At 40.1% G+C, this 27,159-nt stretch overlaps 1 protein-coding gene across 1 annotated transcript in view; it reads right to left on the minus strand.

The window, feature by feature from the left end:
* The window catches only part of RAPGEF5 (Rap guanine nucleotide exchange factor 5), a 179,383-nt gene that overhangs the window by 35,762 nt on the left and 116,462 nt on the right, over positions 1-27,159 (minus strand). Inside the window, exons 10-15 of the mRNA XM_029929886.1 lie at positions 11,085-11,163; positions 6,935-7,079; positions 5,569-5,666; positions 3,673-3,703; positions 2,623-2,701; positions 177-326 (exon numbers count right to left, since the gene is read on the minus strand). Of these exons, the coding sequence (XP_029785746.1) occupies positions 177-326; positions 2,623-2,701; positions 3,673-3,703; positions 5,569-5,666; positions 6,935-7,079; positions 11,085-11,163 (582 nt within the window). The remainder of the gene's footprint in view (positions 1-176; positions 327-2,622; positions 2,702-3,672; positions 3,704-5,568; positions 5,667-6,934; positions 7,080-11,084; positions 11,164-27,159) is intronic.

The following is a 27,159-nucleotide window of genomic DNA, read 5'->3' on the forward strand; positions in this document are numbered from 1 at the left end:
AGTACCCAACTGTTGTCATGGAAACACCTCTGGTAGGCGGCTTCTTATTGTTACCGTGGCCATCCAGCTGCGGACCCAGAAGGGGCAAGCTGCACATTCACTCTATAAAAACGTCGACCCTCCTTTCAGAGGAGATCCAGGGGAAGATTAATATTCCAGGACATAAAATAGTTTACCCCCGGAGAATGCGACGGCCACCAGAGCCAGATCCTCTTCCGCATGCTGGATCTTTTCTGCCACAACTCTCAGGATCTCATGTGCTGTGCTGGAAACTTTGGCCTTCACACTGACGTAGGAGTGCTCCGTTATATACACATGGCAAAGAACTGCACACAACAGAAGAAGTGTTAGTAAACGAGTAACTGGAGTCATGAGGTACAGACTTCAAGTGAAGGCGGCTACCCTGGGAAACAGACAGAACTAGATTTACATATGTATGTCTGCACTCGGGTGCCTGAGGGCATACGGATATAAATGTGTGCTTACACACATATGAGACACAGATGTCCGAAAGAGATGGTAAACTGACACAGGCTTCCCGAACTGTAATGAGAGATGCATGTGACGGAAGTGTGTGCTCATGGTGGACGCGGCCCGACCACAGCACAGGAGGATGTGTGGTACGTGAACTGTAATTTGGAGTCCCTTCTTTCAGCTTTACTGAGGTTTCCCAAAGCAATATATTAAGAGATCTAATACATTTTTATGTTACACTGCATTTGTAGACAGTTACGGGGGCTCGGTCGGGAACACTGCATCTTGCTGTTAGACTTCTCACAAGCTTATTCAAAAAATCTGCCAGTTTGCCATGGTTTTTGTGCTCAGGTCTCTTGATCATGACATCCCTGACTGAGATGGTGGTGAGTGTGCTTTCCAAATAAAAGTCCCGTTTGTAGCCCTTTAAATTTCCTTTTATTGTCTGCAGTGCAAATAATTATTACCTTGGGCATCATCACTATCAAGGTGAATCAGGGTCCTGGAAAAAATTTTCTTTACGATTTGATAGCAGAAACTGCTTAATAACAGTGGAGATAATTGATACATTCTTTGCTTATCTCAGCTCTGAAAATATAAACCACTAGCTTCTTTTGAAAAGATAATACACTTAGATATTCTTCTCTACCATATTGCAAATCATTTCTATCATACTGCATATTATTTCTCATTTTGTGTAAAAAAATAAAGAGGGAGTGCAGTTCCTAGAGAAATCTTACATGCAATTTAAATGTCTTCACAAAAATAAACTCAGATTGTTTCCACAGAAATGCAAATGAAGCAAAAAAAAAGAAAAAACAACCAAAAACACTATGAGTTTATGTGTACAAACCTCAAGGTAAATACGCCACCTGAAGGCACTGACGATATTTTGGTTTTGGTTTAGTCGGGTAGGTCACTAAAACAATAGCATCTAACAAATAGCTGTTTTACATGTTGTAAAGATTTGTGAGAGACACAAAAGCTTTCTTGCTTTCACAGAAAAATAAAACTTTTGAGCCAGACAAGATCCTGCACAAACCGCTAAATATGAGGAAAGTTTACAGCTTGCTTATTAATAAACTGACGAACAAAAAGAGGCTGGGGGTCTCAAAATACGCTCTTTGAAACTCAGTTTGGGAAACTATACGATTCAATTGTAAGACAAATAAACGTGGAGGATCAGCAACTAAGGAATTAAGAGGTAAGCTAATTTTTGTCATGCTCCCACTTGTTGTAGACCATACTTTTTCCGCCCATTACCAGCAGCATTAGATGGCGACACTATGTAGCAGAAGCAGCATCCATGTGACATTTTGTTGTGTGAGTGCTGGAGAGCTGAGCAGATATAAATGCACACACTCAGAAATGCAGCACATACTGAGAAGTGGGCTAAAACGGTCTCCCAGCCACTAGAGAGTGAATGCTTTGGTTGTGTTTCCCCAGGCTCTGCACTTGACTCAGCCTTTGTGCAAATAGGAGGAAACCATTTCCTGTTCTGTATGAGAGAGTAACACAGAAAAGCGTGTGAGCACCTTCCAGGGGCTGCAAGGGTGTCTCCCGTGGTAATGAGCGAGCAGCCGCCTTCCGCATGGGTCACTGGCCCTCTCACTGGCCCTCTCACTGAGCAGCGCAGGCCCAGGGCACACGGGGCATATGGCACTGCCCTGCGAAGCCCGGCCACCCAGGGTTCAGCACACTTCCTACCCTTCACTATTCTCGCCAAGAGTTTCTTCTCTAAATCCCAGGGAATGACTCGGCCAAAGCCCTGCATGGGGGCTTTAGTGAACTTTCCAGTCCATCATAGGCAGTGGTCTGGCAGAGTATGGGAGAAAGCAGCCAAGAGGAAAAGGAAAATTGCAGGCAATTTTGTGTCTCTCCCTAATAAAGTCGGGAAGCTCTTTGCAGGCTCTGTTCCTTCTCAAATTGAAAATGTCCTTGGTCCCTGTCTGATCCCTTGCAGTATGATCAAGACAAAGGCAACACTCAAAGCAGGAAAACAAAAACCATTCCTGTGGGCTCCTAAGGTGCTTGTCACAGGGTGTGACAGCAGAAATGCTTAAGGGCAGGCCGAGGTGTTACTGCTGGAGAGTGGGGGTTACTGATCGCTGCTCCCCCCACCCCAAACCCTCGTAAAATCATACTCACTTTCCTCTGTTTCAGTCACAGTTCCTCTGTGCTGGAGCCAGTTTTCCTTAAGACTGAATTGGTGGAAAAGGGCTTTATTCTGTGAGAAGCAAGAAAGAGAACAATGAACGAATGCACTCCTGCCCTTTGGAAAAGCCACAGCTGCTTACAGCATGTTCCAAAAGAGCTAGCCAATTTTTCTTTCTTTCTATCTTTCTTTCTTTCTTTAAAATATGAAATCCACCCATCCAATCTTAGAGGAATGAATAGGGAGTTGCCTCTATTAATGCACATGGAGGTGGAGATTCTGCAACAGGACAGACCTTGGCCAAGCCGGAAGCAGGCACAAAACCCCTGTCATTACTACAGCAGCATGCTGGAGAGCAGCGGCATGAGTTTGAAACTTTGGCTACTGCAAACATCCACGCATTCTTCTCTAGAGAGAGACATCCCAACATCAACCATGCTTGTGGATCAAGGAGTTCTGGATAAAGCAGTGGATGAAGTTGCATACTTCTGCTGTGGCCCATAGACTTGCTTAAGGGAAATGGGTACGTTATGCATTATGATTCTCTACCTGATAGATCAGCTTCTACAAAACCTGTGCCTGACATCTCATTCTGCATTTCTCCTCCAAGGTGAATAGGAAACACATTTCCTTCCTGCTGCCGTTTCTCTTTTTGTTGGGTCGAAAAGTGCAACCCTTTTGCTTCCTCAACTTCCTCCTGCCTGCAGTCAAGATTCTTGCCTGCATTTTTTTCTTTTTTCCCATCAACATTTCAAATTCAAATGTGTATGATTCTGGGAACACTGGGGAAACTCTGAGACTCCAAAAATACTCAGAATGACAAGTCGAGGGTTTAAGGGTACAATCGGATCTGTACCAGCACAGGAAAAATGAAGCGAAGTGGGAAAGCGCACGAAGGCTCCAGCCCCAGGCTTCCCCCCTTCCCCCCTCCCTGCTGGAGGGGCAGCATTCGTTTTAATTATGAAGAAATGCCAAGTGAGGCAAGGCAAGGTCTCCCTCCAAGCTTGATGGCCCCATTTCAGATAGAGAAAGGTCTGCCTCACCTTCTTTTGTGGTGAATATTCATCTACAGTGCTGAAAGGAAAAAGGACAAGAAGTCAGTTTTTGTCCCAAACCAGGTATAATACAGTGATTGTCACAGAAGACTACTTTTCAGGCACTGGGCAGAGGTGGTTTGCTTTTCAGAAAGATAAAACCCAGTATTCATGAGGTCACTACGTATAACACCCTTGACATTGGGCTCTAGATTTCAAGAGAACCAGGAAGAAGATGCCATCTGTTCCACAGGTATATATTACTTTCTACCCCCAGAACCCGAGCACTGAGGGAAGCACTGGATTTATTCAGTCCATAGAAACTCTTAAGTTTCCTCATATCTGATGGATTTTAAGTGAAATGATTGTTCTTCAGAAAGTTAAGTCAGCCGAAGGAGCATCTTTTCCAGAATGGTTCCCTACGCGGTGGACTCCTGTAGGTCCCCAGCTCAAATCTTCTTCCAGAATCGAGAGATAGTTCATCATCTTCTACCAAAGAGGCAAGAGTCGTAACTTATATCATGTTCTCATTTTAATCTATGATTTCTCATTTTATTAATTTTTTTGCATGAAATGTATCAAGTTCCATTACTGTCTCTAATGTATTTGAATGTATTAAACCATGAATTAAAGTTTCTCCAGGGTAACAAGGCTCATCTTACAGCAAAGAACAATTCCACGTGAGGGATCATTCTGATGTAAAGGGTCTCTTTTTGTTTTCTGTTTCATGGATTTGTTCACAATCTCATACTACTCTTAGGTGACGGGGGCGTCTTGTGTAGACTGTGACAAAGGGAGACCACCCAAATTTACAACATGTGTTTCCAACACTGTCCTAACCTGCATCTCATTTCTGAATTTTTAAGTGTGTGATTTTCACGATTGAGGATGAGAGCTTACACGTGATTTGTTTGTGCCCTAAAATTAATTTATATAGACACTTAATTTGCAATAGGATCTCTCTTTACTAAAATTAGGTCAGGCTTTAAATCTCAAATTAGTCATCTGACAGGCCTGAATTAACATTTTCTCTGAGAAATGCCTTGGTGACTGTTGAAATCTTAATAGAAGTTTCTCACAACTTGATGCACATGTATTTCATGTTTACTATGTAGAAACTACACTGTAAATCAGAGAACAGTTTTTCTCTTCAGATTACCTTTGCAGCTATATCTGAAAGCTGAATATTTACCAAAATTAATAAGGAGAGTCAGTGGTGAGTCAGGTATTGGCAAATGAGTAAATGGTTTTTTTTTAATCTTTCTAAATTGATAAAGAAACCTCAGGGAATCCATAAAAAGGAGCTTTAAAAATGCTTCATGACTTACTGGAACCTATCTACAAAACTTTTTTTCCTATTCCATTAGACATAGCTTTGAGCCCCTGAAACATCAAGTTAACTGTTTATACTTTTAAAATTAAATAACAACTTATAAAATAATTGCTTTTATGTATCCAGGTTGTTATGACACTATTGGTTTCTACTGTATCAAACAGGGTTAAAAAATTAGTCAACAACCTTAATATTGTGTTCATTTTGATATAAAAATACACAATTTACTATACAAAAGCAAAGGAATCAAGAAGGAATCCTGATTCAGGATGTTCAAGATGAACTTTCTAAGACATCCAGTGGTGTCTGGGTGGTTCAGTCGGTTAAGGATCTGACTTTGGGTCAGATCATGGTCTCATGGTTTGTGGGTTGGAGCCCTGCATCGGGCTCTGTGCTGACAGCTCAGTGCCTGGAGCCTGCTTCAGATTCTGTGTCTCCCTCTCTCTCTGACCCTCCCCTGTTCGTTCTGTCTCTCAAAATAAATAAATGTTAAAAAATTCATAAGACATCCAAATTCCATCACACTTGCTGCCTTCTTTTATTAACTGCAATTCAGAAAATTAAATACTCACTGACGACGGTGCATTCCAAGTATCTTTTGAAATTCTTTCAATTCTTTTTCAAGTATTGGATATTCATACACGTCATCCAGTACATTTCTGTATATGGTCTGTGGGAGGAAAGAAAAGTGGCAGCTGAAATGCCTATTCTGTAAGGATTAAACGGAGACCACAGTTACCTTGCTGAGGGGACAGGTGGAAAGCAGGGAGATGCAGGGACTTAAACCAGATGCCAGTGCGATCCTTTGTGGGATTCTACCTCCCAGCCCCTCACTCAACTGTGTGGCTCCCGCACAGCTTTCAGGGGCTTTAAGTAGTCAATGCTGGAAACTTACAGGTCTCTGGAAGGCTAGTCAAGAGTTCTGTGCCTATTCTATATTTAAAAAAATAGTATCCACATTATCATTTGGTCTCCCATCCAAGTATGAACCAGGCCCGACCCTGCTTAGCTTCTGAGATCAGGCACGTTCAGGATGGTATGGCCATAAACTATCCACATTATCATTTGGGAGGGGAAAAATATTGACTGATTTCTATTACCTAGTTGTTTTGAAAAGAACATTAGTTTAGGAAATGGGTTGGTTAAACCAATTTTTAACTGGATATCTAAATGACATCTGAATTTTGAAATAAAGTGATTTCTTTCAAGAGAGGCAAAATCAGTTTGAACACTTGTCTGAAATAGATCTGCTCCTGCTCAAATTCCATTCTACTCCTTCGCTGTGTTGGCCTGCCGCGCTAACATGGCTTGGGTGGTCACAGGGATCCAACTATAGTCTCCAGAGAATCATCTGTGTGGAAAAGGCATTGCAGCCTATGAGCAAATAAAAAAATATATACATTTATCTAATTCCAAAGGTAAATCTAGGTTAGTGCCCATTTTGTAAATTATTAGTGCATAAAATTCTCAAAATACTCATGGTCTGAACAACTTTCATAATGCATGTATTGTCAATACAGTTTTTAAATAGCAAATAATTTTTTATCCACATATTATATATGTGGGGCTGGTTAGTTCAAACTTAGAGTAAATCTCAACATAGTAGTAGTGTCAAGTTTTCAAGTATGTTTTATTTTACCTACCTTAATTATTTCATCTGCAATCAAAATTCCCATGAATTATATAAAATAGCCTTAAACTAGTGAATGTAAAACTTGCCTTTTCCATTTCTTCATACTGAATTCTTCACAATTAAAGAAATTTCTATGTACAAAATATCAGGCCTCAAAAATCAGAGAATATTAATATTTTGAGTCACAGCTTGAACATTACATAAAAGTTGAATGACGATAATCTACAACGAGACTTTCTGAAAGGCATCGCTGAAAATAAAGTCAGTCCTGTGGCGTAAAGAGTACCTGGAAGTTACCAGATTACCTTTAAAAACATTTTTGAATGTTCGTCTTCATGTAACCAGTCTTTGTACAGAGCAATCCACTGGGACACGAGATGTAAGACCTTCCGTTTCCGACAAGGAACATCTGAGTTTTCTTCTTTGCCTTGATATTTCTTAGCAGAATAGGTGCAAATGGTTAAGAAAGAATATTGCATTGTTGGAAGTAAAAATGTGAAGAGCTCTATTTATTCTTGTTTTCTCAAAGTATGCTAAAGTATTTCCAAAGATTCTGCAAGTATCTAAGCACGCCAGAAGTAAAGCTTATGTGTAGGAAGAGCAAAAGGTATGCACTGGAAAGAGCAAAAGTAAGTCAACCCAGGAAATGATGTCTATGCGCTTGGTGGCAGGTCATGAAGGTTAATTAGATGATTTGCACTGACAGCTGCTGACACAGTTCCATAGGACAGCATGGGTCAATGCCACCGTGAAGAGATTCTAAGAGGCCAATGAACTTCCAGGGCGGCTCCAAGAGAGCTGGCGTTACCACACAGGTAGACACTTTGTGTAAAAGTTGGGTAACAACTAGGCCAGGTATCCTTTGATCTTCAGAAACTCACAATTTATAAAGCCAGTTATTTCTCAAGTAGTCCCAAATGAGCACAAAGTTCTGGAGCATCATTTGTGATAAGATTTAAATGCCCACCCCCAGAAATTTGCGTGGAAAAAAAGAACTGGAAAAATGTGCAGACATAATTAAAGAGAACTGCTGATTTTCATTTTCACTGGAATAAAAAGTAAAATACGAATAAACTAAATGCTTCCAACCACTATGGATAGTTAACTAAATGATCACATATGAGTTAATAGGCTATGCTACAGCGATAAAACTGATGGTCTAGCAGTGCATTTACAGACAATGGATATTCACAAGGTATCATTGGGGTGTTTAGGTGGCTCAGTCGTTAAGTGTCTAACTCAGTTTCAGCTCAGGTCATGATCTCACATGACCTCACAGTTTGTGAGTTCAAGCCCCGCGTCAGGTTCTGCACTGACAGTGTAGAGCCTCTTTGGGATTCTCTCTCTCTCTCTGTCTCTCTGCCCTTCCCTCTCTTGCTCTCTCTTGCAAAATAAATTTTAAAAAATTAAAAATAAAAAACCACACAATGTTGTTGAGTAGGAAAGCAAGATCCACTTCTATTAACTATGCTTACTTATATGGAAAACTTCAGGGGTGCCTGGGTAGCTCAGTTATTTAAGTATCTGACTTCGACTTAGTCCAAGATCTCACAGTTTGTGAGTTCAAGCCCCGCGTCAGACTCTGTGCTGACAGCTAGGAAATTAGGAAGTACTAACAGCTTCTTTCTTTTAGGTCAGCATGTGTGGTCAAGATGAGCTTTTTAGGACCAACACACATATGCTCTACAGTCATGGACTTGGAGGACGGAGCAAGTTCAGGGGCTGACACTTCAGCTACTCTCCTCCATTCATAGTCACTACCACTTATTTGCTTAATCTTGTTGTTTCTGCAAGATATATCTCTATCTGTATCTATATCTAGTTATACACATATAGATTTTTTTAATGTTTATTTATTTTTCACAGACAGAGAACAAGCAGGGGAGGGGCTGCGATGGGGGACAGAGGAGCTGATGCGGGCTCTACTTGGACGGCACAGAGCCCGATACAGGACTCAAACTCACAAACCCTGAGATCATGACATAAGCCTAAGTCAGACCCTTAACCAACAGAGCCATCCACATGCCCCAAGATACATTTTTAAAAATGTTTACTGATTAACATTTGGACTTTTCTGTTTCCTATATCAGGGTATAATACTCTTACACATTTTTCCCATGCTGGATTATATTGATTTATAAATGTAGCTGGAGGAGGGGAACAGTGGGGGGCACTGCATAAGATTTGCCTTCAGTGTAATGCATGAACATTAGCCAGACTAAGCCTGTGAGCTCGCATAATGCTTTTGATGACGATTAAAGCTGAAAAGTATGAAAGTCTATCACTGTAAAAGTACCCACCTAAGATATCCAAACACAGCATAAAAGGCTCTGATCCGTAAATAATGGTCAAAAACCAATGGGGCACAAACAAGAAAAAATAATTCAGACTCCTCTTAGAAGGTAATGGTTATCACTAGGATGTACATAAAAATCTCTCAAATTAAATATGGACGCCATATTTTTGTTTGTGGTTTGTATTATTTCACAGAAAGCAGAGTCTGCAAGTATACTGAAAAAGTCATATAGGAAGACTCCTGACTTAAAATACTATGAATATCATAAATTTTGATAATTAGTAACGAGGGTGCTAAGAATCTGAACTAAATCTTCATATTCAATGTCTTAGGGACCTCTGGATAGCTCAGGTAATTAAGTGTCCGACTCTTGATTTGGGCTCAGGTCACGATCTCAGGGTCAGGAGATCGTCCCCCACACTAGGCTCCTTGCTGAACACGGAGCCTACTTAAGATTCTCTCTCCCTCTCCTTCTGCCCCTCCCTGGTGCACGTGGTCTCTCTCTCAAAAAAAGCCTTGGTCAAAGACTCAAACCTGCTTATATCTAAGTAGCATTTTAGAGATTCTTCAGGGAAATTCTATGATGCATTAAATAACTCAGTAATAATCACAAACAATATTTGGATATTTAAAAAACAATGATTTGAAGGCATTTATTTGCTATAAAATAAACTGTGGTTTAACAGATGCTAATACTTCTGGGAAAATGTTAGCATTAAAATGTAAAAGAAATTAGCCCATAGATATTTTCCTAAAACACTTTTAATACTTTTTTAAATGTTTATTTTTGAAAGAGGGCTAGTGGGGGAGGGGCAGAGAGAGGAGGACAGAGAATCCAAAGGTGGCTCTGCACTAACAGCCATGAGCCTCATGTGGGGCTCAAACTCATGAACTGCAAGATCATGCCCTGAGCTAAAGTCAGACGCTCAACTGACTGAGCCACCCAGGTGCCCCTAAAACACTTTTAAAGTGTAATTCCACAATTATTGCAGAATTTCTTAGTAACACCCACTTGGGAGCTGTGGAAGAGATCTGATCTTCAAATTTTCCAAATTCAAAACTACTAACTTTCCAAGATCAGTTTTATGAACCAGATGAACTGGTTCTAAAAAGTTTCATAAGATCTGCAGCTTTGTTTGTCCTTATGATAACAAAGTGCTAAAAATGAATCATTTCTAGTTTATATATTATTAACAAAGATTTTATTTCAATTATGCCTTTTATGGAGTTTTAAAGTATTCTTTTAAGCAGAGAAAGGCTATAAAGTAGGGGAGAAATATAACAAGTATTTAACAGGAAAAGAATAGTACCAAGACCACTACCTTTGAGGGCTCAATAAAACCCAGTAAACGTAAAAAACAAAAACAAAAACAAAAATCTGTCTTTCCAAAAACATTCACACGGGCTCAGGTAGAATTTTCAGTTCAGTTTGGTAAAAATCTGGCAGTTAACAGGCTTCTTAAATGCTCCTGACCCACCTTCCTTGAACACTGTGAGTCAAGAGGCCTGTGTGGAGACTCGGAGTAAATGTACTTGGCTTGGCTTTTTGGCCTCTCCTCTGAGGCATCCCTTCTAGTTAATGTATCAAATCATAAAGCTTCCGTAACTGGTCATTAACCTTCTAATCCCATCCATCATTCCAACAGCACATGTCTTCACAAAGCTCTGAAGAGACGGCGTTGATTCCAGGACATGGTTTAGACCTCCCACGTGGGGGATGGCTGGTCTGACCCTGGACACCTGGGGGAAACGTGGTTATCATGTGTGTAACATTCTCGTGCACAAGTCCTCTGGCACTAGCCACCTGACTGTCTTACAAGTTCACTTACTGCCAGTCCACTCAACCTCTTGACTCTGGGGTACAGCCGGCATGCTGAACTTACCTCCAGATCTCTAAAGTCTTGAGACCTACGTTTGAAGAAAACATCAACAATACCATTTACCCACGATCTACAAGGTGAAACCAGCAGCCTGCTTTCCAGTTCCCCCTGTCCGTTCTGTCTCATTTCATCTTTTGCCTTGGATATCATTACATTAATATTTAACATATCCACACACTACAGAGGGGCTGAGTAAATTAAGAAAGGCAGTTAATTCCTAATGTGAGACATCTGTCTGAAAGGAAGCCGACGCAGCATCCTGAAGTTAATGAAGGATATTGCCTCAATAGCGCCTGGCACAAGTCATCAGTTGTCATGAAGACCGTGTACGTGAGAAGGAAGTCATCAAGGAGGGTCTCTGCAAAGAAAGAAAAACAAACACAAGGTAAGCAAACCAGTGCTAAGAGGGGCAGCTGCTTATCCAGCCTCTAAAACAGTGTGTGTGGCAGAAATATGATAAATGGTGGTGGATGAGGAGGGGTTAAGATAGGAGAATTTTAGCCACAAAATGCATTATTTATTCAAGTTAAGATTTTTTAAACTCCTTACACAGAATACCTCAAGCAAGGAGATTATTATTTTTTTTTTGAAAGGTTCTCTAAACATACTTTGGTCACTTTTTTTTACTCCCTAAAACATCATTTATTTTTGTGGGTAAAGACATTATGGAAAACCAATATATGATAATGTTTTTTAAAAAATAAATTTTATAATATTTCTGGGGTATATACTCCAATCCTACAGGAAATGAAGCCTGCATGTTCTAATAAATCAAGGCTTTCTAAAGCCATTTACCCAAGTCTAGGGCAAGAACAATGGATAATACAACTTAGAGGACACAGATCAGGTTCCAAGGCCATTCACCTTTCTCTTTTAAGAAGCTGTGAAAGTGGCAGGTGATGTTGTTACTGCTATGGAGGGAGGGAGGGAGAGAGAGAGAGACAGAGAGAGAGAGAGAGAGAGAGAGAGACAGAGAGAGAGAGAGAAAGAGAGAGAGAGAAAGAGAGAGAGAGAGAGAGAGAGCGAGCTAAGTCTCATTAGAAATGGGGAGCAGGTATAATGTATCACAATATGTTCCTTCCCAATCCCCTTCCTACCTCCTCAACCAAAAACAAGTTTGATTTTTACTGCCTCTCGGCCTTGAATGTTCTTAGAAAAGTGCCGCTTACACATCATATGGGATAGCTAAATAGGCAAACTCTGATCACCCAATATCACTTCCAAGTTGATAGGAAAAATTACATGTAGAATGGAAAGTAGGGCTCTGGCCATAATAGTCTTTATCCACTCTTGTTAACTTAAATTTCATTGTACCATATGATTTCATTTTCATGTCCTTTACATTCTGGCCATCAAGTATCTAGTTATTTGAAATAGTATTAAGTTGTGAGAATAATGAGCTTGTACACTCAATAGCATTTAAGCTCTCTAAACGGTACGCTAAGTATGTAAATAGAAAGAACTGCCTAGTATAGAGCCCTACGGCTCTATGCTGAAGACTGGAAAAATTCTAGAATTTTTATAAATAACCAATCACATTTACTGTAAAAGTGGATCAATGTGAAACAAGAGCGTTCAGTTTGTGAACACAAAACTCTGCTATAAAGAGGTGGTGAATGACAGCTGCAGTCCTCTATCAGCTGCCCCTGCTTCATTAATTCTGTTTTGTTTGGTTGCAGAACATCAAGATAATCCTAATTTACACAAATCAGTGGTTGCAAATGGAATTGTTAAAAAAAATATCTTGCTTTCTAATTGCAAAACGCCCTTAAGTGAAATGAACCAGAGATGCTAAGGAAAACTATTAAGAAAGGTTTTTTTCAGAGATATTTATTTATGCCAAGTAAGAGTGTTCTTTATTAAAAAGTGAGATTGACAAATGGTGCCCATACCGTAAAATAAGTCTTCGCTTATAATGCTATATCACACGGCATAATGCTGTATCACCAGTCACTGTTCCAACTTACTAGTTCTTGTAGAAGTGAGTTCTCAGACAGATGTATCTGGACTTTGACAGGCCTAGAGTAAGGTCCATACACTGTAAGTGTGTAAGGGGAAAGAACAGCCCAGTGTGGATACAGCTTTACCGCTCCACGCCGAAGGGAACAGCGGCACCGCGGCTGGCTGGACGACTTAGCGCCAGTACGCACGCACAGCCGGCGTTCACGGAAGACCCAGGGGCTCTCCACTGGAGTGCCTGTTTACCAAGGTGACTGGCAAACTCTGACATCCAATAGAATTCCCAAATTCACAGAACAGAGTCCGTGCAGTTTCAAATCTACACATGCACAAAAAGGCAGGAGACAGTCTACCCCGAGATGTGCCCCCAAACTAGTTAACCTGGTACCATAAGCTCATCACTTGGTCATCCTCATGGAAAACTTGAAATAGACTTTTGAAACTCTACATCTCTCATCATGGTTTTTTAAAGTTTCAATAGGGGTGCCTGGGTGGCTTTGTTAGTTTGGCATCTGACTCTTGATTTCAAGGTCGGGTTGTGATCTCATGGCTTTGTGTTGACACTATGGAGCCTACTTGGAATTCTCTCCCTCTCTCTCAGCCTCTCCCTCGCTCATGCTCTTTCTCTTAAAAAATAAATAAATAAACCTAAAAAATAAAATAGTTTCAATAAATATCAAACAACAGCATAATGTCTGAGCCCCTAGGATGTTTTCAAATACAACTTGGGAGCTATCACTCCGGGACACTATTGAACAGGGATGTTCACCAAGGGTAACGCTGCTCTGTACCAAGTGTGGTTGATGAAAATCCTCAGTGTCTCTGGTCTAATTAGAAATGGAGTCTTTTTGCACACAATGTTAGACACAGGCAGCAAGAATCACAGAGCAGCCTAGAGTCTATTTTAGGGTTCTCTGTGGGCCCTTCTAGATCAGAGCCAACAACAGACAGGGAGCGCTGGTGAAGCCCTGGGAACCTCACGCATTCAGTGCTCACAACGCAGGGTCAGCCTCTTTGGGGTGTTCTTCGCTAATTTAAGGAGGCTGGAACTAGTCTCTAATCAAAATGTACTCCATTAGCAACTGAAATTAAAACGAGTGTCACTGAACTTTGACATAGCCAATCACTCCATCCTTGCACAGCCTCAGATAATGAACTGAGTGACTGTAAGAGTCTGGTTGGATGGCGGCAAAACCATGTGGCATTCGATTCAACTTATCAGCTCACATACGACAATATTTTGTTAAGGGCCTTGACCCAGAAATGCTTTCTCCTAAGCTACTACTGTATTTAATATTCAACAGCATTTACCTAATTATCTCTTTGCCATAGAAATATTAATTAAAATAAAAACAATGAGGCTACACAAAAACATCTCTGGTTAAAATCCTACTGAAGAGCTAAAAAGCCTAATGAATAGAACAGAGTCTCGATCCCCTTGATTTACATCTTTCTCTATTTAACATATTGTTATGAAATTTTTCTATATATAAAGACCTTTCCCTTCTTTTTCAGCACTGGTATTTTTTGCGGCATGTGAAAGTAAATCAATGATATAATCAAAATGACACGCTTCAAGTAAAAATGCATTTCCTAATAGCCATGTATCAAAAAAGGCTGTCCCGTGGTATTTAGAGATATTTTTAGAACCACAATGGCTATATAAATGATCCCCTGAAGACTATTAGCCAACAACAGCCATTTAGAAAGACTAGCAAATCCACTGGCATTGACATTAAAACACTATAATTATCTATTATATTATATAATGCTTAATTAATAGTAATTTAAGACTTAGGCAGAAAAGCACCTTTGTGTATAAAAGTATCTCTCACTTAAACAATTTCATAGTTGCCATAAACACTAACATTTTGAGTAAAAAAAAATGTTCATTTTGCTTTGCAACTCTGTGTATACCTAGGTATTAATATGCAAAAAGCTTTCCGCTGAAATTCTATTCATTAAATCGATCACTAAATAGAATCCCAAATTCTTACCTCATCATTGACAAAAATATTCAGCTTCCTTTTCAGAATCCTCCCCCTGTACTCCACTTGCCCCAGATAAAAGAATATTTATGTTGTGGCTTTTTTCAAATATAGGAAGTACTCTTGCAGTATAAAAGAAACATGCTAATAACATGCAAAACTAAAAAGCAAACACTATTACAGTTAAGCACTATGTTCACTTGAAATAAATTATACCAATGTGTGGTCAAAATCTAAAGCTTTGATAGACATGGCTCTAAAATTCATGTCTATTATTCATCATAAAGATGCTGATACAAGACCTTTCTCTATCATCTGTTACTCTTTTCATTTTAAGATATAAGTCAAGAACTGTCCATCTCTATTTGATTTTACGTTAGTGTATTTTCTTTTAAAAATTTTTAAAAAATATTTATGGGGGGGAGGGGCAAAGAGAGAGGGAGACATAGAATCCAAAGCAGGCTTCAGGCTCTGAGCTGTCAGCGCAGAGCCAGATGCGGGGCTAAAACTGATGAACTGTTAGATCATGACCTGAGCTGAAGTTGGATGCTTAACAGACTGAGCCACTCAGGCGCCCATGAATGCACTTTTCTTTTATGCAGAAATTCAAATATTTTCTCATTCTCATTTTAAGTGTATCAAGCACTCAAAAATTTCATTTCTGTAAAACATAAATGTATCGGGAGCCCCCTAAGAGTTGCGTCAATTGGACTAGTAATTGGTTTGGTACAGATCCCTTTTATAGGGTTGTTATGTAAATGTAGTCAGATGAGAGGAAGTGATCTCAATGTTTCAAAAAGGTCTAACTTTAATGCTTTTTTCTGGGGATGGGGGTAGATATAAGTGAGTTGCCAAGAAAGCAAATGATAAGAATTTTGACAGACAACTGCCTATAGTTGCTCTATTTAATCTAAGTATGGTAATGTGAATATTCAGCATTTCGATACTACCTGTATTCCCTAAGGTACTACCAGCAATTTTGTTCCACGTGCATTTCTACTTCAGATGCAATGGAATTTAAGGCATTTAAAAATATGTTCTACTTAACCTTTATTGCAAGAAGCCAAGAAAAGCTTTGTACATAAAAGGTCTCATTTGTGGCCCTGGAATGTTACAACTTGCCATTACTTTTTGAGAGGCAGTGCCAAAATGTACCATGTAATTTGATTAAGCACAAATTTAAAAAAAATTAATGTTCATGTTTGAATCATAGGTTAAAGTGCGACTCTGTTAAAAGTATGCTTCTTTCTCTGAATTTTACATTTCTGAAAGTGGTATTAATGAGCTCAAATGCAGTTGTTTACCACAGCTTTTAAATTCACTCAATTCCTGTATATTTTTACAATTCTACCAGAGTATTCCTTAGCCATTCTAGAACCTCCAAATCTTGAGATCTAATTTTAGTTTTCAATATTTATTACACAAGAAATGCTTATTATTCATTTAATGCTGTTTCTACATCAAATCCTGTCTGAAAAGTGACCTCTTTAATGACAGGAGCTTCCTCCAGACAGAGTTTGGGTGGCACTCTTCAAATAATGAAATCTGTTCCACCTTGTAAAATTTGGTTTTGGAATTTCATCATTCTTTCCTTAGAAAAGAATGATTTGAGTACAGCAGGAATTATGTTCTCAACTATCTTACATTATACATGCTGCCTTTTAAAAATGTCACTAGAAGGAACATGGACTAATCAACACAGTGCTGGCCTACCTTCTCCACACCAAGGGCCCTATCTGCGGGTCGCCGTGGGGGTAAGGGAGGCGACAGGCCCCGTGAGTCCTGCTGGCCCAGCCCTCAGCTGCTCTCAGTGTCCAGGCACAATTATAATTTAACCCATTTGTGGCTTGTGCATGCATGTATCTGTTCAGCCTGCTGGGAGCTTAGAAAACAGCGTGAACAATACAAAGGGAATCAGAGAGTTGAACTTCTACCTGGATGGCCGTGGGTGCAGTACTTAACCTCCGAGGGCCTCCGTTAAGGCAGCTGTAAACTGGGTATCACACCACACCCGGCAGAACCGCAGCCAGGATGAAACAGAACCGTGTATCTAAGGCATCTGGCAGAGAACCCACACATATCAGGCACTCAGTAAGGCCTCTTCTTTACTCTCATAAAATAATATTTAGATCCTTTTCCAATTCTCCAAACGCCACCCATCAACCAAGAAAAACCGAGTATTGAGAACTGACAATATATAAGGCATATTTGTTAAGAAGGGACTGGGGGTAAGAGACAGGAAAGCACAAGAGTGAGCCACGGCTTCACACTCATAATGAGGTAGGGAGTTGAGACATGTATCCCCACGAAATAAATTTAAATAAGGTAACATTTCAATTGGGCAGCACCAATCATAAATGTAGGGATGAAGGAGACTCCAATACCCCAGGGAAGGTTTCACCAAATAGGTGGCATGTAGGATGACCTCTGCATATGTAAGAATTGGTGGAGAAAGAGGTGAAATAAAAATACACATGGAGGTGACTGGGGGTGTGTCTGTGGCTGAGTCACAAACTTACTGTCTTTGGGCCTTGTCTAGCCCTTAAAGGTGTGTTTTTGTTGTGTGACAGGATTTAAAAATCAGAAGACCTGGCAACACCAGGTCCACGTGTCCGACAGCAACCCTGGTTCAGAGCTGAGTTGCCTTTTTCCTGCTGGGTGTACCAGTTTATCACGGTTCTGCCCTCGCTGGCTTCACTTATACATATGAGCTGTCTGTGGACAGGCAGGTAGTAAGTGTTGGTCTAGGGTGTAGTTATGATACAGTCATGGAGAGATCACTTGTCATAACTGAAAAGGAAAGCTAGGAAGTAGGTTGGAGCCAATTCCTGGAACCTTGGAATAAGGTATTTGAGCCTTAGAATAAGAAGCCTGGGGTGAGGGGGGCGCATGGGTGGCTCAGTCGGTTGAGCATCTGGCTTCAGCTCAGGTCATGATCTCGCTGTTTGTGGGTTTGAGCCCCGCATCAGGCTCTGTGCTGACAGCTAGCTCACAGCCTGGAGCCTGTCTTCAGATTTTGTATCTCCCTCTCTCTCTAACCCTCCCCTGCTCACGCTGTCTCTCTTTCTCTCAAAAATAAATAAAACATTAAAAAAAAAACTTAAAAAAAAAAAAGAAGCCTGGGGCTTGTTTTACAGGAAAGGAGAATTAAATGGACATTTTCAAGAGGAGAAGTGGTAAGAGAAGATTGCACTTACTCTATCAGGACAGTCAGGCTGGATGAAGGAGAAATAAGGAGAGGGAAGCTTACTTTTAAACACACTGAGTTTGAGTACTCTAAGTCTACTTTAAAATGCTTACTTATTTTTGAGAAAGAGCCCATGCACAAGTTGGGGAGGAGCAGAGAGAGGGGGGACAGATGGTCTGAAGGCAGCTCTGCGCTAACAGCAGTGAGCCCACGGTGAGGCTCGAACTCACAAACCATGAGATGGTGACCTGAGCTGAAGTCAAACACTCAACCAAGTGAACCTCCCAGGTGCCCCCTAAGGCTACTTTAAGGTGAAGATACTGGGCAAAAATATCAAAGACCAGAGCTTGCTAAAGAGGTCTGGATGATTATGGGAGCTACCGTAGAAAGAGGGTGGCTGGGACCACATCAAGTCTCAGACACGGTCCTAGGAAGTTGTAAGCAGGGGTCTGAGGTGAGCTGGGGTGGATGTTCACATTTGGGCAATGCTAAGAGAAAGATGAATTCCGGAAGGAGGAGGAGAAGAAAGACACCAGCAGGAGAACAGGGAGACACCAATGTCATAGAAGCCAACAAGAAAGGAGAGTGGGAGAGAGCACATTGTGAGCCTCAAAAGTTGCCGGAGGAAGTTCGTCAGCCTGAGCATTCAAAGGGCACTGAGTCTGGTGTGTAACTGGTCCCTGACAGCATTGGAGAGATGCCACCCGGAAGACAGCAGGGGCATGCCCTTCTAGTCCTGGAGACTAACAGGAACTAGGGATGGTCTGATAATCAGCCTCATCCCATCTATCACACTGTTTTTCCCCAAAGACTTCTCGCCGCTGTTATAGCTCATTGATTAGTAACAGCAGTTGCTCTCACGAATAAGCCGGGAGGAAAAATTTCTTCGTGATCAATTCAAGTATCATTTTATTTAACAGTAGATTAGAACGTGGAAGTATCATGGGTACGGAGCTTTCAATACCAATCTGCCAGCATCTACCAACAAAAATTAATATCTAGTTGCAAGATGCACTCAGTCTAACATAATTGACTCTCGGAGGTGCTCCATCACGTATGATTAACGTCACACAATGCATTCTTAAAGATACAAACTGTGTTCCTAAGTGCCTGTCAACTAAACATTCCAAAATTTCATGAAACAAAGAAAACACTAATTTAAACATTAAATCTTAAAATTAGAAGTCTGTGGCATGGTTATTTCAAGCAATAACTCTAATACTGGAAATCAACTTAGGGCAAGGGATGGTATTTTTATCTCCCAAGCACCAAGAAGAATCTCTATTATCAGCTTTCTTCCCAAACTTGAAATGTATTACCACTCTGAATGTTAATTTTTTCATCCTCGTCAGCGGGAATCACTGCCACTCAAATCAGATGAGTGAAATTTTATTTTTTTTGTTTCTGCTTAAAAGAACTCTGGAGTGGGGCGCCTGGGTGGCTCAGTCGGTTAAGTGTCCAGCTTCAGCTCAGGTCATGATCTCATTGTTCGTGGGTTCGAGCCCCATGTCGGGCTCTGTGCTGACAGCTAGCTCAGAGCCTGGAGCCTGCTTCAGATTTTGTATCTCCCTGTCTCTCTCTGACCCTCCCCTGCTCCCACTGTCTCTCTCTGTCTCTCAAAAATAAAGAACATAAAAAAAAAAGAACTCTGGAGATATAGAGTGGGGCAAGCAAGCAAGCAGGAGAGGGGCAGAGAGAGGAGGAGACACGGAATCTGAAGCAGGCTCTAAGCTCCAAGCTGTTAGCACAGAGCCTGATGTGGGGCTCAAACCATAAACTGTGAGATCATGACCTGAGCTGAAGTCAGACCCTTAACCAACTGAGCCACCAGGTGCCCCCAGAAATATGATCTTCAAAAGATTAAACACAGTTAAACATAACTAGGCCTCTTTCTAAACAAACTGGCACAAGATCTTACATAAACTGAAAGTATCTAATGTAAGAAAATCTACGTTACTGTAAATTTTCCTTTACTGTGTAGTCCATGTTTAAAAATATTTCTAGGACAAGTATTTCAACCAGTGACTGACAGCAGGAACACCTGTGTGCTCGGGGTTCCAGAACAGCCAGTGGAGTTCTTTACAATAATACGTGGCTGCTTTCTTTCTCACTCCAGTGAAAGGGAGCCCTCATGACCAAAGGTTTGGTCGTAACTGCTGTGTGAACACCTGTGGCTTGGGGTTGAGCACTGTGCTCACTGCTATGGAAAAGGCCCAGTTTTAAGGCCTCAACTTTCACAGGGTTTGGAATTTAATCAGTGACATCATAAAAGGATCACATAGGGCAGCTACTAGAAACAGAAGAATATTCCATTCATGGGAAGGTCTGAGCAAAACTCTATCCTCCTTCCCATCATCCCCCACCCCCATCCAGCACATGTTTTAGCCCAGAGAGCCCCAAATCTACTCTGAACTTCACCTATTCCTTAGTGTGCACCAAGAAGCCAAGGGGAGCAGCCTTGATGGGCAACGAGGAAAAGCAGGGAAGAGAAGACAGCTACTCTGTCTGAACATAACTGAGACGGAGCCACCCTCTACTGGCCGCTGGGTGCTGTACCATGAGCTTTACCCACATGGTCTGTCCTCAGCTTCTTTCCAGGTGGCAGGTCTTATACTCTCTTTTGTGGAATGGTGACACCGAGCCTGTAGTAAGTAAGGTGACGAACTATTGAGTTGTTGCAAGTTAGTATCAGAAGGGGCGTAGGTCCCAAGGCAGGCTGACCCCCAGCACTGGATTTCCCTCTGCTCTTCTGAGGCTGTGAATCCAAATGGTCCATTCTGGGGCCAAGGGAAATGGGTATGCATGAACATCCATTGGACAGATGGACAGATAGAGGAACTTGGTCCTTTTATTGGCCTTGAATTGCCCAAAATGCCTCTATAAAGTGTTTCCCGTCTATGTGCCAGCATGCTGGAGTTCCTTTTTTCCTACTCAAAATTTATTTTGTTTTTATTTTCTAGTGAACGTCTGGCAAACAGCAAATAGCTATAAGGGATCAGCTAATTTCCTCTCTAAAGGCAGAACTGACAATCACACAGAAGGATTCAGATAGTCCACAAACTCCTCATGCTCTTAAGAGGTTTTAACAGCCATTTATAGTAATTCTATCTTAAAAGGTTGAAATGTAAAGGCAGAAACTGATACAATTTTTTTAAATGGTCAGAGGGGTGCCTGGGTGACCCTGTTGGTTAAGTGCTGACTTGGGCTCAGGGTTCAAGTCCCATGTCAGGCTCTGTGCTAACAGGCTCAGCGCCTGGAGCCTGCTTCAGATTCTGTGGCTCCACTTACACTCTGTCTCTCTCTCTCTCTCTCTCAAAAATAAAATATTAAAATTTTTTTAATGGTCAAACCATAAAACTCTTCCTTTCCTTCTAGATAAACTTCTCCATTTTAAACATTACAGATACTGAGAAAAATTTGTCACCTTTTATTTTGTCCTTTCTTTCCTGAACGAAAAGAACTGACTTCCACATCAAAGTCTTGGCTGTTCCTCACCTTAGTGACCACCTCTGTAAATCCCTCCAAAATTTCGGTAAATCAGCCTTTAACATGTAGTAACTGCTATTGGTTAAGATATTTTTGTTTTTAACTAAGAGCACTCATAAGAGCACTTTGTCTAAAATGATTCTAATAAGTCAGTTTTGTTTTGAAATAATATACTACTCACATCTAAGAACACCCTTAGGCCTTTCTCATAGCATTGGAATCACATGACTTATGGTGACTTGACCCACAACAAGCAAGTATGTTATAGGCACATAAGAGTTCTGAAACACCACTAAGAATATAGTCATACATACTGTAAGCCATTTTTAGGAGAACAAATTTAAAATGTACTATGTTGTTAAACTTCACTGAAACCATAATTTATGAAATGTTTTTTTAGCAGATGTTTCATATGTTTTGTGAAAAATATTTCTAACAACTCGTAGGGAGAATTTTGGAGTAAAAGATGTAGAATTCTCAAACATGAATTCAGTGGCTCAAATCAGATATGAGAAAGGTACTTACTATTAAGTACTCTTTGCACGTTAATAATGCATGAAATCACTGTCAATATTCACTGTTGAGAAGACTATAAGAGCTAATCCAAACTATTTTATAGGCTTTAAAAAATGATCACACAATGCTTTAAATCACACTATGTTTATTTTTCTTTGAAGAGACAGAAATATATAATCATGGGTGTACCTGGGTGGCTCAGTTGCTTAAGTGTCCAACTCTTGATTTTGGCTCAGGTCCTGGTTACACAGCTCTGAAATCAAGCCCTGCCTCAGGCTCTCTGCTGAAAGCACGGAGGTGCCTCGGATGCTCTGTCTCTCTCTTTTCCCTTAACCTGCTCATATGCGTGCTCGCTCTCTCTTTCAAGATAAATAAAATAAACTTTAAGAAAAAATATATAATCACAGCCTGAGATCTAAAGTATGAAAACAAACTAACATAAGTTCCATTTATTTATTGTTTAAAAAATTTTTTAATGTTTATTTATTTTTGAGAGAGAGAAAGAGACAGAATGCGAGCAGAGGATGGGCAGAGAGCGAGATGAGACAAAGAATCCGAAGCAGGCTCCAGGCTCTGAGCTGTCAGCACGCAGCCAGATGCGGGGCTCGAACCCACCAACTGTGAGATCATGACCTGAGCTGTGGGTGGATGCCCCACTCACTGAGCTGCCCTGGTACCCCTTAAGCTTCCATTTATAAAATTACATGCCATTTTTCCTTTCTTTAGGAATCATAGTTTGATTTTTCTTGGCCATATTGCTCCCCAGACATTTTAAAGCCAAATAATACATTCCTAGCTTCACTTGCAGCTGGATGTGGCCATGACTAAGATAAAAGCAGAGGCCGTGTGTGATGAACAGGTGTGCTCTTGACCTGCTCCAGCCTGCCACCTGGACCGGGATGCTAGCATCCCTTCTGATTTAGGACATGAATGTCAGACTCTTGGGACACCGGAGCAAAGAGCCGGAAGGAGTCTCAGTCCTGGCTGATTTCAGAGTGGCCTTACACCTCTACCTGCTCTCTATGCACTTATTTTTATTTTCACATGAGAGAGAAGTATATTTGTACCTTAAGTTACCATCAGTTTTTCTGTTACATATGGCCGTCCTAATAACAAATAATAATACAACAGATCATACATAGACACACAAAATTTTCAGGAACTCAAACACATCGGGTGGAGTGTGGTCTGCTTCTCAAATTTCTCTATTATGAAAAGTGGCAAAAGTACATTTAAGGGGAGATAAGTATTGTGAATTTATCCTGATCTCACTACTGTGTTTTTCTAAAATATGCTGATGAAGACACATTTGCCTTGCATGTTTTTTCCCCCCAAAGAACAAACACCCTCCCTAGGAGACTGTAAGATAGAGCAAATCGTCAAAATAATTCTGAGAGGTGCGCTATCATTATGCCTATCAGCACTAGCAGAACTTGAGCTAACTAAAGTATTTTTACAAAAGTCAGCACAGTGGTAAACAAAAATGGTTTGGAATGCTTTTAAATTCAGATCAAACTGCAACAAGACACAAGAGGTTACATTTTATATGTCCAACTCTGGAGAAGAGATCCAAAATAAGGTGAAAATAGCTTCACCATGTTCGCTCTTTTTTCTTGCCAAAACACGTGACACTGTCTTGACGGTATCTATGAGCCTCCTATGCACAGACAAAATTTGTGATATCAAACAAGACAGGAAGATTGAGGGGGGAATACTTAACTCGCTTTAAGTACTAAGCAAATCTCCCCTGATAACAAAGTATATTTAAGGCACATTGAAAAGGCACGTGATTATTGAAGGAATATACCAGGTGCTTTAACATTAGAACCAAGGCTGAGAACTTACGTAGAGATACCCAGCCAAGTATGCAAGAGGCAATTTTAACTTGTACTTTTCATCTTCACTCTAAGTGAAGCTCATTTACAGGATTAAAGGATTTAAAGGATTCACAGAGTATTCTGTATGAAAAGAACAGACAAGAACAGCTAAGTCTGAAGCAGAAAAGGATACAGAATTGCTTTAACAATAATTTTCTATCGCTATTCAGATTACAATAAGATATTTTGGGGATTACAAGATATTTTAGTTTTCTACGTTTTCTGTTCACTCATATTGAACAATTCTAATTTCATATCTATTGAAAGATTTGGGGAAAGGCCTGCCAGCCAAGAAGCCGTGTAAGGCAAAAAGCTGCAAACAGAATGAAAAGAAAGGTTTCAATTGTAGAGCAAGAAAGCCCCAAGGGCAGAAAATGAGGATAATGGGAAATGGGAGGGGAAGGTTATAATGAGAAAACCGCAAAGAGAAATGAGAAAAAGCTCAATTATAGGTACGTTAAAGGCAAAAATTCTCCTGCTCAAAGAATATCCCTTTCAGACATGTGGTTGTCAATTACAGCAATTCTGTGGCACTGCACCCTTTCAATGAAGCAATAATTCGATTGAAACATGCTGTGAGAGATTAACATGCGATGATTATAATCAACAAATTGCCATTCGCTAACATTTCTTCCTCACACTTAGGAGAACTACCTGAAGTACACACTGACACAGAAAACCCACTTCATTTTTTTTCTGATAGGATGCTAGTTTGACTAGAGGAGGATGGCACGGCATTTTGTGAATATTTTTTTTAATGTTTATTTATTTGAGAAAGTGGGGGGGGGTCGAATGGGAGGGAGAGGGAGAGAGGGAGAGAGATGAGAGAGAGACACAGGGAGAGAGAAAGTCCCAAGCAGCTCCATGCTGCCAGGACAGAGCCTGATGTGGGGCTCAACCTCATGACCTTGAGATCATGGCCTGAGCCAAAATCAAAAGTCAGTCGCTTAACAGTCTGAGCCATCCAGGCATGCCGACACAGCATTTTAAAATACAGACAAGGACATCAGATGAATGATCTCACTTCAAAACTTTCAAATGTCTGGGGAAATGACACATAAGATCTCGGGGGGGGGGGGGGGGGGGGGAGAGAGAGAAAGAGAAAAGAGTTTCCGTCATCTTTTCACATTGTCTTAGTCTCCAGTAATTTCAGTTGGTGATGTTACAGTAACACTATGGTCTTGCTAAAATTAATTACCAGATTGATTGTCAATTCTACTGACGTGGCATCTTGTCTTTATGAATCTTAGAATCTGTTGCTCCTTCTAATTTGCTACTCCAAAAATGCCTGAGTTGTATCACACATTTAAACAAGTTTCTGGAAATTCAGGGGGATACCAACAAAATCTTAAGTGTTGGCACTGAAGTACAATATTAAATATGTCCAAAGACCCATAACTCAATAAGAAAATATGGTAATTTTACAAACTTGGGACATTCGAGAACAGCATTACTTTATTAAAGGAATAGAAATCTATTTTCTTTTTAAAACAACAACCACTTCAGATAGCTGTGAAATTAGGTGATTAACTAGTTAGTACTTAACCTTCTAATTTCTGTATTAGTCTAATTACATGAAATAGAAGTGGGGGTTTTGATTTTTTACTTTGCTTTTCTGTTTGGAGTGTCATTGTAACTACTGTATTGTAAATGACGGAAAATAACTGCATATGTTAAAAAAATAAATTGTGTTACATTAAAAAATAATAAAAATAAATAAATAAATAAATTATATAGATGACTAAAGAAAAAATATAAAGAATCTGATATCACTTTTAAGGATGAAATATATGGGTTTCCATGAGAGAACAGGAATTCTTATGAACAGGAATTTGCCTGCTTTCAAACTTTTTAGACTCATGACAATATCTTGGATCTACAAAGAGGTGATGGTCCCACATCCATACTAAAACCACACAGTGAATGTAATGAGTGATGCTGAATTGCATACTTTAAAATGGTTAATGGATATTTTATAAATATTATATAATGTATAAACTAAAAAAATAAAATGATTAATGGTTGATTTTGTTACATAGATGTTACCTTCGTAAAAATATATACAAATAAAGAGTAGTAAAATATGAAAAAAAAGTAAAACAACAACAAAAAACAACTAACTATAAGAACAAAAATCAGTACCAAACTAACTAAAAAGCTGTACTATAGAGATTCTTACCAGGTATATATTAGGGAGACCGAATATCAGAACTAAGCAAGCTGTTACCTTTTTTATATTTATTTTTATGAGAGAAAACTCAGGTTACACTGGGATCTGGGCTTCAAAAGAAACCTTCATCCCATGTCAAAGGGACCAGACAGATCTAAGCCAGTATTTTATTCCTATGATAATAAAGCTGAAGTCGCTGAGGGCCTTGTGACTCTCCATGAACTTTGTGTCTTATCAGACAGGGCCTTTATATAATTTACATTCCAAAATAGATTATAATTTTATACATTGATTCATTGAAAACTGACCGTTTATGTACATACTCGTGGCATCTCTCCATGTGCCAGAGTATTCTATTATTTGTAAAAATTTATCCTTCGCCATTCTAGGAAATTAGAAATTTGCTCAACTACGAAGAAATACCTAAGGTTCCTAACAGTATATACCAAATTGGGCATCTGAGGTGAAGGGAAAGCAAATAAAATGTAAATGAGGGAAATAAAGCAGATGAAATGTGCAGCAGTGAATGAAGGAGAAAGTCCACTCATTTCCACATCTCCCATACTGGCTGCAGTTTCAAAGACACCCCTCCTGGCTCAGGGGTGGAGAACTTCACAGAAATAGCAGTCACGTGTGAAGTTCATTTAGAATCGTGGGCAGGAAACCCTGAAAGACCCTCTGTTTCACCTCCAGGCTCTAGGATAAGAACTTCACTCAAACCATCAGAAAGTGTTGATATTTTCCTTTAAAGTATTCAAAGAATAAAGTCTAGAAACGTGTGGAGATGCCCAAGTTTTTCAACATTCTTAGAATCAAGAGGCTTAAGATTTAACTTCTCAGGTCATTCTTGCTGAGGGTATTTCATTTTCCCTTTCTTATCTTCGGATCCTCTTGAAATCAGTTTTCCATAGCCTACAGTATTTTAGTTTGTATCTAGTGTGGTCTAGACTATAGTTGAACACAAAACATGGGAAGAGGTTATGTGGATTAAACATGAAAACGATGCAGACTAAAAAGAACGCATTCCAGTGATCTGTTCTCATTCTAAACAGGAACTGTGGGCCTGGAAAGGATGCCTCTACTTATATCTTCATCCATTACACACCTTCCTTTGCCCATTGGTTATGCAGTAACGAAAACTTCCACATTTCCGTTATTAATCAGTGTATGT

This window comes from Suricata suricatta, chromosome 2, assembly GCF_006229205.1.
Source record: "Suricata suricatta isolate VVHF042 chromosome 2, meerkat_22Aug2017_6uvM2_HiC, whole genome shotgun sequence".
NCBI classification, from domain to species: domain Eukaryota; kingdom Metazoa; phylum Chordata; class Mammalia; order Carnivora; family Herpestidae; genus Suricata; species Suricata suricatta.